General features: G+C 45.8%; 1 protein-coding gene across 1 annotated transcript; it reads right to left on the bottom strand.

The window, feature by feature from the left end:
- Positions 1-1,871: 1,871 nt before the first annotated feature.
- On the bottom strand, positions 1,872-6,021 carry LOC103200264 (RNA-binding protein 4). The gene is made up of 2 exons (XM_007944715.2): positions 5,610-6,021; positions 1,872-2,557 (listed from the first exon to the last, which is right to left on the bottom strand). The coding sequence occupies exons 1-2, from the start codon at positions 6,019-6,021 to the stop codon at positions 1,872-1,874; spliced, it is 1,098 nt and encodes a 365-aa protein (XP_007942906.1).
- Positions 6,022-9,750: the final 3,729 nt, after the last annotated feature.

Raw genomic sequence — 9,750 nt, forward strand, 5'->3', positions numbered from 1 at the left:
TTACAGCAGAGCTCAAAAGGGCTTTCTCACTCAAAACTTCAGAGAACAGCTTTACAACATCTGGTAACTTGACATTCCTTTGAAGTTTTACTTATTTCCCATCCCCTGTAACACAATAAACTCCAAAAATGGAAAAAAGCTTGAAGTCCGGCGAGTAAACTGAGAAGGTTAGGCATTCCCGACAGGGACCCTTCTCCAAATTAAACAGCCAAGTCGTCTTTCCAGAGAGAATGCAGATACTCCATTGCTCTTGGTGTTAGCATGAGCATTCCTCAGAAGGTAGTTCAACATTACAATTGTCATCAGAGGGAAAAAAAGAAAGGTTAAGATCTCTAGGGTAAAAAGTCAACAGTTATGTTTTTAATCTGGGTGTTATCACCACGGTCCAAGTTAAAAACCATTCAAGGTCTGGGCAACAGTAGCACAAACTGAACAAGTGGTAAGATCTCGGGGCATCCAACTCTGCCTAGGGAAAACAGTAACTTCTGAAAGAAGGTACTAGAAGGCATGTGTAAGCTACACATCAAGTCACCTGTGCTTTTTTTTGCCCTCCAGTCCAGTCAGTAATTTTCTATCCAATGACCATATTCTCCATCCTACTTGAAATGACAACACACTATCAATCACTTTGTCACTATTAAGACCAATGGCAATGTCTGGGCCACAATGGGGCTACTCAAAACAAAGGGCATTGAGAATTACCCATTAATGCAAGAGCAATCTCAAACACCTAGAGCCCAAAGCTGGCAAGCAACAAGAGGATATACTCAAGTGGAGCCAAATGAACCAGGAGGCTCAAAACATCTGGCAGCGGAAAAGCCAGAGGACTCAAGGTAGAACTGGTGGTTTAAGAGTGTTAAATGCCTGTTAGCAACTAGCGGGAAAAGGAAGGGAGTGATCTGCTTAAGGCAAAGCTCCCGATCCTGACTCACATTAAACCCTGATTCACATTAACCGAGAGAGTTAAAGTAACAAGTCTGTGTGCTCATTCATTTCATCACCACATGACTTGAAGAACTGGACAGGATGTCAAATCCAGCATTTGGGAAGCTTATTTAAAAAAGGAAAAAAGCTGAACTCTAAACGCTCAACAGATTCTTAAGGGACAGATGTGAAGATACAGCAGTGGGGTGGGACTCTCTTTATTTGGGGACTGACTCTGACCCTAAGCAGAAAAAGTGGGTTCTATAGTCTTGCTGAACTGTTTTATAAAAGATAACCTTTTCTACTCCTCTCTGCCCCAACTTACCATCAAGTAAGTTTTCTATAAAGCTCATAGGGACTGAACAAGCAACAGTATCAGAAGTACTCTTCAAGAATAAGATGATGGCACCACTGGGAGTCTTCATAGTGACTAGGATCTGAGCAGTCATGACCAGTTACCCAATTACAGATTTATTCCTTCTAGGTCAAATCAGACCTTTCACATAGCAAGCAGCAGAACAGGAAACTTGGACCCCCCTCAGTAAATCCTGCACACCTTGGAATCTCAACAAAGGTTCTGAGAAACAGCACACCTCAGTCTGAATGCCTGGGTTCCAGGTTCAGCTCAATTATAACACCCTGGTGTGACCCAAGGTTCGCCAGCACACCACACCATTCTTGGTTTTGTTTGTTTTTCCAGTCACAAATAGAATCAGACCAACCCCATTACCTCCTGGTAAAACCGAAAAATGGCCATGAAGGCCAAGGATTTTTATGTATTTCAAAAAGTTATAGGCAGTTATGACTTCTCCCTAGCCTCTGAGCTGAGCCAGTAACCTCACCCTAACCCCGCAAAAGCAAGCAAGCAGGGCAGCCTAACGGGAGCCCTTAGGTTGCAGGAGGGATGGCAAACCAGACAGGAGACCCCACAGCTCTCACCTCAAGCTTTAAAAGGCCGAGTACCGCGCCCGATCCGCATACTGCTCCCGCTCATACCGGGCCATGTCGTACAGGGAATTCCGCGCGGCTGCCGAAGCTTGGGACAACGCGCTCTCATGCCCGTAACCGTAGCCCTCTCCAACAGTGGGGACTGGGGCTGTAGCGCGACGCAGGGGGCTCCGATCCCGCCCGTAATATGAAGAGGAAGCTGCAGTAACAGCAGCAGCAGCTGCTGCTGCAGCAGCAGCTGTGGCAGCAGCAGCTCCTGAGGTCGGCAACAGGTGTCTATCGTAGGGATTGAGAGAGGTGGAGGTGAGGTGACTGGTCATGGCTGTGTTCTGGACTTGTGGCAGCTGGGACAAGGTCTGCTCTGCGTAATCATACGCGGAGGCAGCTGCAGCCGCCACTGCCTCATAGGACCGGGCGGCGCGGCAGCGCTTGTAGTAGGCATCGAGCGCTCCGTACGCGTTGTTGTAATACAACGAATCCCCATAGCTCATGGTGTAAGGCGTACGCACTGCTCCATATTGCTCATTATACTGCTCGGTAAAGTCTGCCACGCGGCCCGAACGATCTATTGGACACTCTTTGGACCAGTGCCCCTCTTTCCCGCACCGATAGCAGCCGCTCTGGTCTCCCATCCCGGGCGCAGTCCTAAGCCGGCTGGTGGACAACTGCACGTGCATTCGTTTGCCTTGAAGAAACAGACGCAAGAAGGGTTGCTATCACTCTTAGTCATAGCTCTGGCCCCTACTACCCCAGACACTGGTCATAGCAATGTCTAGACAACTCCAATGCAAGATAAATCAACTGCCAAAAGGTGGGGTTTTTCTCCTCCCCTTTAAAAAAAAAAAAAAGCCCAACATACAGATTCAGTACAATGACCTGATTTCAGGCAAAGACAAGTAAGATGAAGAAATGTTCCAGCTCTACACTAATCTTATCTTTTGCCAAGTAACTGGGCAAAAATCTATTCTAGACAGTGGCCCAATGGCAAGACAATACAATTAAGTTCTGACACCTCCACTCAAACTTCACTACCAAGATTCTGATTTCATTAAGCAGGAGATTGCAAAGCACGGTTTCTCTCCCCCCAAAAGCAAGATAATGGAATAAAAGACTCTAAAGTTAATGTTGATAGAATGGCTAACTGTGGACAAGTTTCAAGCTACATCTTTGGGGGAAAAAACACTCATGAATGGGGAATAAGGGGTGGCAGCTGTCTTCTTTCTTATATAACTGGATGCTTTAAATTGGAAAGGAAGGCTGTTTTATCTGGGTGCTCTCAATTGCTTTGTTCTGATTCTTAGTCTCTAACAAGGATTCATCATCATCTGACAGATAACTTTAGTGACTCCTACTCGGCCGAAAGGTTAACAGGGCAGTTCCCAAAATGCCTCAATTTTTGGAAAGGACACCATTATGAAAAACATGGAAGAAAAGGATGGATAAAATGGAGACTAACCAGTAGTTATTAGTCAGTGGACCAAACTGCTATTTTAGCAGGATTTAAAGTACTTTTTCTCCTTAAATTATGGAACTGAGGTCTTAAGAACATCCATTTAATACTATTTTCCTCTGATTACAATTTGTTTTCTGGAAATGAAAATTACTTCAGAAATATCTAACAAAACAAGCAGCCATTTACAACAGAAATGTAGAGAGTCACAAGTTTTAAACCTGTTCACAGTAGTTTCCACTGACATGATCTACCAATTTACTGGTAAGCAAACTTCAGAAGGAATCCAAAGCCAGCAAAAGCTTTCCAACGCAACTGGCAACAATGCACCCAAACATGCAGGTGTTAAAGAAGGACTGCTTGAGGAGCTGGGTCATCTACTCAACTTACTTAGAGAAACAGGTAAATATACAACTTCACCTGCAGAATTAAGGTTAGGTTAAGGAGACTGAAGACATAATGAGACAAAGGGAGTAGAGGGACCAATATAATAAAAGTCCTGGTTTAACAGTTACATAGGTTACCAAGAACTAAGATATGCAACTAAGTACTTAAGTGTCTTCAAAGTACTAGCCTGTGTCCCTCTGGCATTTGCCCCCAGGGGCACTGGCATCTGACAAAATAAATACATCCAAGAAACCAACCATGCAAATTCAAGACATGAAGGTCATCTATAAATGCCCTAAGAATTGATCAATTTAAACAATGCCAGAGAAAAAAGTTGAATTTCTAGGCACTAAAACAGATCTTCATTCAATGGGCAAGCAATAAAATGTATGGCCTAGAGTTGGTGGAAAATATACCCAACACTAAGAAACTGACAGAAAAAGACCACAATAATCAACACCGCTATTCAACATGTACATAAAACTTACTGATGGTGTAAGAAAGGAGAATGGCTAATACTAATGAAAATAGGACAAAATAGCACAGGAAGCATCAGAGACCTAGAGTTCAGATGCCCACCGTTTTACCAACAGAATAATTTCTCCTTAATCAGTCTACACTGTCCTCCCCTTACCCATTCAAGTGTGGAATAGTGTCCAAAAACAAAGTATCTCTCCACAAGAACAGCCTGTGCTCCCAATTAAACTGTTGACAAAGTAATTCTTAACTTTCCAATTAAAAAAGGAAAACAAATTAGACCTGAGAGACCTGTGACATTCCTCTTCAATAACGTACAGTAATACCCATGACACAGGACACCCATTACCCTGGGGACATAATGATAAGACTCCAAGCATAAGGCCCAATTTAAGGGAAATAAACACTAAGGATAGTAGCAGTGACTCTTTATAAAGGTACTACTCAGTAAGAGAGGCAGCCATTACCTTGTCCATGGCAAGAAAGCTGGAACCTAGGTTAAAAATGTAGCAAGGAGTTCTCAAACTATTCCATAATTTGGCAGTAATTACAAACCAAAGAGAAACGACTCTGACATCCCAAGGGAGATGAGTAGCTGGCAACTCACCATGGTTATCACCTCCCTTCATAGTTGCCACTCTTGCACAGGAGTTTAGATCTTAAGTCAAATAAAAATACTATCTTCCAAATTAAGTGACAATCCATACCCCCCATATCCAGGCACAGCCTCACTCCCAGGTAACTCCCATCTAAGTGCTCTACTCACCAAGAATGTTAGACTACCCCCAAAAGCAATAAAATGGCATTGCTATTACTGCCTTCCAAATCCCAACACCTTCTCCCAAGAAACTTCAAAACCAGCCTTAATACTAGAGTAGCCTGTCCTCGCAACAAAATCTTTTGGTACAGGCCTAATACAAAACCAACAAGGACTACAGCCTTGTAAAGCCACTAACTAGTTATCTTTACTGGGAAGAAATAATGAATTGGCATGGAGTGAGGAGAATTGGGATCCTGTGCCTCTATTTGTTGCTTAAACTACTTTGCCATGTTCTTCACATGTAAAATAACGGTTAATGCTAATACTGCGGCAAGATTAAATTAATTCAGAACAAAGCACTCTGCAATGATCTACACTACCAAACAACAAAACAAACAAAACTTGGGAAGTCTCAAAAACAGTGTTTCTGCACTGATAAACATAAAAGCCTTAAGGGCTCCAACTCAAAAGCCAGATGGAACTCCCACAGGAGCCTCTAATCCCATCCATTCTCCATTTTAAAGATGTCACCCATACTTAACCTTTCCCCACCGGCCAACAGTTGTATCTGTACCGCTTTGACTTTACTAATCCAGCCTGTTATCTGCACAAAGTCTTACGCTCAGCCCTCTTACAGTCCTCCACTCAAAGAGGAGGGTTCACCTTGAAACTCTGTGTTGTCAAGGCCCCTGATGGCCTCGACCGCATCCTCCGCCCGCTCCATGTGTACGAAGGCATAATCCTTCACGATGTCACATTCGATGACAGGACCATACTCCTCAAACTTGGCCCGAAGCTCCTGGTTGGTACAAGTGGGACTGATGTTGCCCACGTGTAACTTGGTGGAAGCCTTGCTCTTATTCTTGCTGGCTTCCACGTTGATGTTCACTCCGTGCAGCTTGTAGTGGTGCAGGTTGCGGATGGCATCCTCGGCCGCCGTCTTGTCCTCTATGTGCACAAAGCCGTAGTTCTTAATGATGTCACATTCCAGCACCTTCCCATACTGCTCAAAGAGGGAGCGGATCTCCTGCTCTGTGGCCTCCCGGGGCAGGTTTCCGATGAACAGCTTCACCATCCTGACAACAGCCTGGGAGACAAAAAACAAGATTTCTAACAAAGACCTTAGAGCCACCACTTAAAACAACAAAATCCCCGCCAACTCCTTTCACTCTAATATACTTTCCCGACATACACACACGTCCACACCATAATCAAAAGGACGTGAGCCGTGTGTAAAGGCCTGGTACAGTGCCCACTATAGTGCCTTTAAGAATGAGAAACATCTGTAACAGGGAGGTCTTTAGTAAACAAAGGGTTAGGGGAGCGCAAAAATGCAGGGCTGGGATTGCTACAGAAAATAAAGGCCTGGCTACTGCGAGGGCCGAACTGCCTGATTCGCTGTGATTTTCAATTGGATTCTTCCTCTCGTTACTATCAGAAGTAGCCACCATTTCCGGAAGAGTAGGCCTTGAGGGCTACGTTTTTGGATTTTCCTTGGAAGCAGTGAACGATAGTCGGCCCAGAGAACGAGGCGCGCAGAGCACAGGGAAGTGCTGAGTGGGGGGGGAAGCCTCTCGGGCTACGAGGGCCTACAGAACAGAGAAATGAACGGTCAGAAAAGGGGGATTCAGACAGCCGGGCCGGGGAGTCCCAAAAATTCTGGAAACGAGATGGCAATTCTTCAATCTAAAGGAAGCGCGATTTTCTCGGCCGCGACCTGGAGGTAGGAAGCTGCGCCAAGCCGAGTAGAGAGCAGGCTGGGGGGGAAAGCAAAGTATTCTCGGGGGAGGCCGTGGGGGAAGGGCTCCTCCAGGCTTGCCGCGCAATGCCGGGCTGAGGTCGGCACTCAGTGACGGCTGCGGAAGCCACGAGCATACTACGATACCTCCAACGCCCAGACCATGTAATGATTTACAGAATAAAAGAAACGGGGTAGACGAACTCGAAATCGCTCACCCGCACAAGGAAACCAGCAAGCACTCTTCCTCGCGGCGCGGACTCCTCTGACAAAACGCTAAAATGGCGGCGGCCGCAGCAGTGACTCTGGGTAGAGGGGGAGGTGAACCTACCACTGCATTGGCCATTCAATAAAGTAGGAGGCAGGCGTTCCCGCATAGTCTCTTCCTGATTGGTTATCATGAACGCCAATTACATGAGAGGCCGGGAAGAGGTGGAAACGTCAGTAAGCCTAGAGCTTTTATATGAAAGCCAATGAGCACCGAGTTTGCGAAGCCGAAGTCACAGATTGGCTAAAGGACTGCACGAGGGAGGAACTGCAAAGTGGGCTTCACCAGCGGGGTGCGGCCCGCCATTAGGCGGAGCAACCGGGAGTCCCGGTGTGGCAGGCTTTGGCTTCATAGCGCCAACTTTTAAGCGCCCACATTTTGCTACTCCACGCGCACACCCCGACAGTGCTCACTCCATTTGGCTTCTGCAATTCCCTCTAACCTAAAGGTCTCCCTCTTAAGTCCTGCTCGCCACCCCTCAAGCCAGGCAGCACAGACAATAACACAAGTACGCCAGGTGTGAAAACTGCAAAACATCCCACGTGAAGAAACCAGCCGCCTCCTTTGGTCGTTACTAAGCACTGTAGTCCTAAGACACCCACCCCACTCCACCCCGTAAATTCCCAGAAATGAAAGCTATTCTCATAGTGTGTAAAGAACTGAGATAGGCTCGTGGACCCAACCCCGGTTAGGGTACAATGGCTCAGTGGTCAGCCCCAACAGGAAGCATTTACCCAGGAAGTGCTGAGAAGTCCTCTAGGCTCAGCGTCCTGGCGTCCATGATGAAGAGACAGCTCCTCCGTGTGGCCATTGAAGTTGAAAAGGGCTTCCCCCGCCCCGCCCGAGAGAAAAACTAAAGCAGCGGGAAGTTTTTTGTTTTACTTTTATTGGGTGCCATCAGCCAGAGCTGTAGGTTTAAACCTCTAGTACCAACCTTAGAGGGAAGCGCAAGTCACAATCTGCCACAAAGTATAATCAAAATAACGTTCTCCAGCGGTTCCGGCTCCCTCATCACATTTTCTCTCTTCCGTTAGCTTCTTAGCACAATCCCATGTTATTGAGCAAGCGACTCTACAGTCAAGAAGACTCTGCTAATCTTTAGATGAGGGAGTCGAGAAAGGGGAAGGGTGCTGGGTGGAAGAACTTAAAAATGAACAAAACAAGGTGGAAGCAGTGAATTGTTTATGACGTTAGTGGAAAGTGGTGGCAGAGAGAAAGGCAAGGCCAGAAAACGGTGTGGAAATTGCCGTGATTCGGGAATCCAGTGGTAGAAAACTGGTCAAAGCTTTTTCTGGAGTTGGGAAAAGACAAGACCGTCAAGTGTCAAAATACAGCTACAGATGGGCTGGTCACTAATCTTGCTCCATTTCGTGGTGGCTGCAGATACATCTCAGACACTGAGGCCAGCGGACCAGTGATGAGTAAAAGATGACTCTAAGAAGTCGGCTCCCTGTGCCCTTCTGAGGAGGCCAGGAAGAGGTCTCAACCCAACCTGCACAAGGAATCTCATCAACTATGGAAATCCTCTCTGCTCCTTTCCGTTTCACCTTTCAAATCTTTCATGTCCGAAATAGCCTTGGAGATAAACTTTCTTCCACAATAAAAAAGCTTATGAAGTTGACTCATTCTATAAAACTAATCACACCTCTTGCCCTTCTGAAGTCACAGTTCAAGTCAGTGTGCAGACATCAATTCAGTGATCTTCTCCCCATCCCCCAAAATATCTAATCACTTGATTTGCCTCCTGAAATATAAAACTCATTGTCCTCGAGTTGATTTGACTCACAGCGACCCTTCCTTGGGTTTCCGAGGCGGTATCACTACAGAAGTAGATTGCCCCATCTTCCTTCCGAGGAGTGGCTGGTGGGTTTGAACCACCAGCCTTCTGGTTAGCACTCAAATGCCTTAGGCACACCACCACCTAAGCTCCCTGAAGTATCATTAGGTAGTTATATTTGTCACTGTGCATATATATGTATGTAACTGACTGTAAACCAATCACATCATCCCCTGCTTTTTAACTCACTCCAATTGGAAAAAAATTCCCAACTCCTTACCCTGAACCCTAAGAACCCAACAAGATTTTTGCTGGAGTCTCCCATCTCTTCCACATAGCATCCCTACTATGCACCAGACACAGGGGCTCACTGAGACTGATGACGTCATAAAAGATATCCCCCCACTCCAGCCCTACTGTGGGATTCTACCCACATCACTTTATTTTTCCAAATACTTACCACCATTTAAAAATCCCCTTGTGTTTACTCATGTTTTGTCCCCTCCTCCTGAGAATACCTGCTCTAGCTCTTGCTAATCAAAAGGACTAGACTGTCTGTATCAGCTTCCAGAACCTGGCCGTTCACCAGGAGGGAAAAGCAGCACCTTCACTTACATCACCTGTTAAACTTTCCAGTGTCCTTGCAACAGAAAAGCAGGTGTCCCAAATTCAGGAGATAACCAACATATGGTACAACTTTTGATCACCAGGATTACCAGGGTTGACAAATGGAGCAAAATGAATCTTAAGGTGTATTTGTACTGTCTCCACATTGATGTCTTCACTCAATCGTATTTTACCTAGACAAGCAGGTTGGAAAATGCCAAAGACATCTGGTCGGTATCCTTAGTCTCCACCTCAACTACAGAGGATGTGACTGAATGGGATGTTTATAAAGCACTGTCTCTAACACCGTAGGTGCCATGTGGGGATTAACTTGCTGCCCAGATTACCCAGCCCCTGAGAGGTAAAGTGACTTGTCCAAATCATCTCAGTCTTGCCAAAGCCAAGCATAAATTTA

Source organism: Orycteropus afer, unplaced genomic scaffold, assembly GCF_000298275.1.
Source record: "Orycteropus afer afer isolate SDZICR_OR568_19922 unplaced genomic scaffold, OryAfe1.0 scaffold00130, whole genome shotgun sequence".
Lineage (NCBI taxonomy): Eukaryota > Metazoa > Chordata > Mammalia > Tubulidentata > Orycteropodidae > Orycteropus > Orycteropus afer.